General features: G+C 31.3%; 1 protein-coding gene across 2 annotated transcripts; it reads left to right on the top strand.

Annotated features, from left to right (window-relative positions):
* The first annotated feature begins 612 nt into the window (after positions 1 to 612).
* LOC148622404 (uncharacterized) lies at positions 613 to 2,913 on the top strand. 2 transcript variants are annotated; one of them, XM_088574043.1, is made up of 3 exons: positions 613 to 1,241; positions 1,586 to 1,725; positions 1,846 to 2,913. In XM_088574043.1, the coding sequence occupies exon 3, from the start codon at positions 1,983 to 1,985 to the stop codon at positions 2,823 to 2,825; it is 843 nt and encodes a 280-aa protein (XP_088430169.1). In that variant the 5' UTR covers positions 613 to 1,241; positions 1,586 to 1,725; positions 1,846 to 1,982; the 3' UTR covers positions 2,826 to 2,913. The 2 variants fall into 2 exon arrangements, with proteins under 2 accessions (XP_088430169.1, XP_088430168.1); XM_088574042.1 differs by lacking the exon at positions 1,586 to 1,725.
* The last annotated feature ends 1,411 nt before the right edge of the window (positions 2,914 to 4,324 follow it).

The raw sequence follows: 4,324 nt of genomic DNA, 5'->3' as shown, positions 1-4,324 counted from the left end.
TCTTTCAAAACGTAATTATATCCGTCTGTGAGATGGCCATTTGTATACTATATCATTGCACCTGTCAAGACTATTTACAAGGCTTTCAGATCAAACAATTATAAGGAAAATAAATGCAAACACACTCTTACGTAATATTCTGCAATAAGATGTGTGATTCAGCAGATTAGCCAAGAAAAATACAACGGTATTTTAGATTTTTAGCTTTTGCAAAAGATAATTTTCAAATCACACTCTAATTAGTATCAATTTAGTTTATATTGAATGATAAGCAATTCCTGTAGTACCTGTGATGTAATACTAAAAAGCAAACAACAAAAAAACAACAAAAAAACAAAAAAAACAAAAAAAAAAACAAATCGTTGAGTCAAACAATTGCTTTCGAGTATCAAAACAGTACGTATAGATGATAATATGTTAACCTATGGTGTTACAAACTTACTAGTGCACAATATTAGCTTTAATTTGTAAAATATCACAAAACAATATAAGAAAAAGTATATAATATTTTGGTTTATGGATAAAACGCATACAGAACTTTCACATTGAATGGCTGGATTTTCAAATTGGTATCACTGCTAAACACAGACTAGTAATACCGGACATGAACAGGGAAAATTGACTGAAAAAATAGATAGAACTTTAATAGGAATAAAATTTATCCTGGAGAATCTCACAATAAAGTTAGACATTATATCTTTTTTTAAACAGGGTTCTATTCAGATACTGAATATTTCATCATAGATTGGTGATTGAACTTTGTGCGTCATCATCTACTTACAGGTTATCCATGGAACTACATTTGTACATGTAATTCTAAGTTATTGTTTGCTATTCGTTCGTAAATATGTGATTTTTATTGGACGATTCTGAGTCATCGTGTCATCTTTTCAATTTACGGATCTGATGGAATATTGATGAGGCAGGTAACAAACAGAATATCAGGCGCTAGAACTTAGTCATTCCATCAGAAATATATACCTGGTTGTGACACGAGGGAGATATAAATAGATATCATTAAGGAACAGTGACTCAATTAAAAATGGAACGGGTGATCTCACACTGTCAACAACTGTAAAATCACTGGACTTGTACACAACTGAATGCATTTCGATTTATGCGTGCAAGGGATAAGTAAATGGATTTCGACGAAAATGTAGTATGTGCAATGAAAAAAGCTTTTTGAGTGAAGAGAGACACTTGCTGAGAAGTTTAAAGCCAAGAACTTTATTGTCATCCAAGTAATTTTACTCTTTCATATGCGGCTCTATAGGGAGGCGGAAGGCCAGGACCCTTTATGCTATTATTTTCTTTAAAATGTCATGATACGTTATCTCAAAAACATTGAAAAATGCCCAAGAAGCAATAAATTTAAACAAAAAAACAGGAAATTCGTTATCAAGCATTGTAGTATTACGGAACAAAGTTGATATGTATATTTTAGGAGAAATTTATGGAATAGATCCCTGCTTAAATTTGTATATCTCTGACTTACCACTGGGTTTAAAGTTGCTTTCCTGGAGTATGTCGGGATTTCTATAATTTTCTTGTATATTTGTTCAAACTCTACTACTTTTTTCTTTAGAATTAAATGAACAAAGCAAGCAGTTCCAACTTGGATGCCTGCATGATATTTTTATCAAAGATGTAATTTAGGTCTGGAGAAGAAATTAACTGTTCAATTCATCAGTAACCCAAACATAGAAGACAAATAAATCAAACAAGGTAATAAAATAGAAGGATAATTGCCTAGTGATTACTCAAACAAGTTTAATTAGAGCCAATGTAACTATATAAGGTGAGCAACCAATTAGCTGATTGCCTAATCTGTAAATTATATTGTAGGTTGAAAACTGGAATAACTCATCTCGTATAAACATGGATCTACTTACTCAAAATGTCATGAGGAGTAAAGACTGTCAATGGTTTGTATATAATAATAATAAAAAAAGAATCCCGACACCATTCATGAATAACGGCACATGCATTCACGCAAAATGAAAAGTTACGAAACTTTCGCAGATTTGACTTCTACAAGTTCGTGTGGCTCAGATAATACAAGATACGGTGACGACAAAAGAGTACGTTCTACAAGTAATGCTGTTTCATTAGGAAAGTTTGACCAACAGAGATACACTGGCAGTAGGCAGTCACACCGACAAGACAGAGTGCAAAATAAACGATTCCTTAAATCTACAAAACAAAAAGAAAATAGGATGTCAAGTATCAATGAAAAGAGTGATATTGGTATCGCCCATAATTCTTGTAGTATTTTAAAACCAAAAATGCAGAAATCCAAAAATAGGCGAAAAAGGGATGCGACAAGATTACGAAAGTTTCTCGAGAAAAAGTTTAAGATGAACTCGGTGAAGGAAAATGATGATAATAAAGGTAAAATAGATTATTTATCTGGTAAAATAGTTGATAGTGTGACTGATGATACATATCATCTGAAATCAAGAAACCTGACTAAAAAGAACATTAAAGGTTTGTTTAGAAGAAAAAATGAAATGTCTTGCGACGATTCAATTAGCTTGCTTAGTGTTACAGCTAATAAGAGCCGATTAGATTCTACCGCAGAAACAGAAAGTTCAGACAATATTCTTTTGAAAAACGAGACATTTGCCCCTAGGAAGGAAAGTGCTCAACAAAAATCAATAAACACAGGAGTGAGCCAGACTTCTTTACATCAATGTCCAATGGAAGCTTATTTACGTGAGAAATACCGACAGCCAACGGAAGAAGAGAAGAGAACTATCCTGCAGCTAAAGCAAGACGTATTAATTTTATTTAATGAACTACAAGATCTGATAAACAATATTTAAATGTTTTTGTCATACTACATCTGTCATAGTGCATATATCAAATAAAAATCGTATCAGATAATCAGTGTCTAAATGCATTCAATCATGACTAAACATAATATTGTAAAGCCTAGTTATATGTATAATGAGGTCACTTCCTGTATTTCATGAACTACCAAAGACATTGATAAAGAAAATAAGAAATTCGAATGTCAAAAGACGAAGGTCAAGCAAAGAAAATGAGAAAACAAAAAACAATACACAATAACAGAAAAAAAATTAAAACCAAAACATGTACAAATTAAATCATTACAAGAAGATTCCATAAAAAGAACATGTGAGCATGGCTGCTTATTCTTAATATCAATATAATCGTGATGTTTACTTCTAAGTTTTTTTTCTGTAAGAGTATGAGCAAGTGAAGATGTGTCAATCTTTCGTGTATAGCTAATGTAAAGTCAATAATTGTACTATTTATGTAGCTTTTGTCAAACAACGTCGGATAGTGAGTGTTATATGTATGTATGGACCATTGTAAAAGAAGAAACGACTTCAATCAAAACAAAACTGCTAGATTAAAAACATGTTTTATTGTTAATATCCAAAATATGTAGGTATCGAAATAAAAAAAGAATGTCTACAAACGGAAATAAGGAATAGAAAACAAAAATCCGCTGAGTATTATTTATTTTGTAGGAGTCTATTAAATAAATCTTGAATTCATATTTCAGAAAAAAAGAATCAATACATAAGTTGCCAGGTGATCAAGGAGCAGACATTCCAAATTACAGTGAACTCATTTTTGGGTAACATTTATCGAAGATCGTGAAAAAAACTAAATTTTATTATAATACTGTTAGAGGTAGGAAATTCTTGCCAAATAATTTTAAAAATACAAAAATATGGATGTTTTCAAAAGTATAGTACTAAAGAATATTTATCTAATAATTTTCGAGCAATATAATATTAATGTTAATTATGATATGAACATGTCGAGCTACTTTAACTTTTGATCATGAGTGACATTCCTACCCAAGAAAGACAACTCACATTTTACAATTAATTAAACAAGTATCCTTCATTTTAATACCTGTTTTATTGATTTCTTTCAATTTTATTAACTCCCATTTACCGGAAGAGAATTTAGCATCAATATCTTTATTTGTTACTAATTCTGACAAACGATTCAAGCCAAGGTAAAATATTATTTAAGAACGATAGAGCCCAGGGGTGTGAATGTACAGTAAGGTCATACCTTTTTTTATTTCACGAGTGAACAAACCAAACTCTATCCAAATACTGTTTATAGAATTGTCTCAAGTCATGATTATAGGAACTTGATCCTTGTGATCTTGTCCAAATTGACAAATGATACATGTATTTGATTTTTCCTTCCACGCTTACAGCTATCAAAGAGGGTCTTCAGTCTTTCCACAACACTTGTTACTACGCAGTGGTATCAATTCAATTTTGAAAAATCTTCCGGAAATCATAAATACCGGGTACTAGATTATTATCGG

This window comes from Perna viridis, chromosome 3, assembly GCF_037379345.1.
Source record: "Perna viridis isolate PV_CMFRI_1.1 ecotype Kerala chromosome 3, ASM3737934v1, whole genome shotgun sequence".
Taxonomy (NCBI): Eukaryota; Metazoa; Mollusca; class Bivalvia; order Mytilida; family Mytilidae; genus Perna; species Perna viridis.
This window is presented reverse-complemented; position numbering and strand designations above follow the sequence as displayed.

Excerpts from the sequence above, each read along its gene's own strand:
- LOC148622404 (XM_088574042.1), top strand. The coding sequence starts at position 1,983 with ATGCATTCACGCAAAATGAAAAGTTACGAAACTTTCGCAGATTTGACT.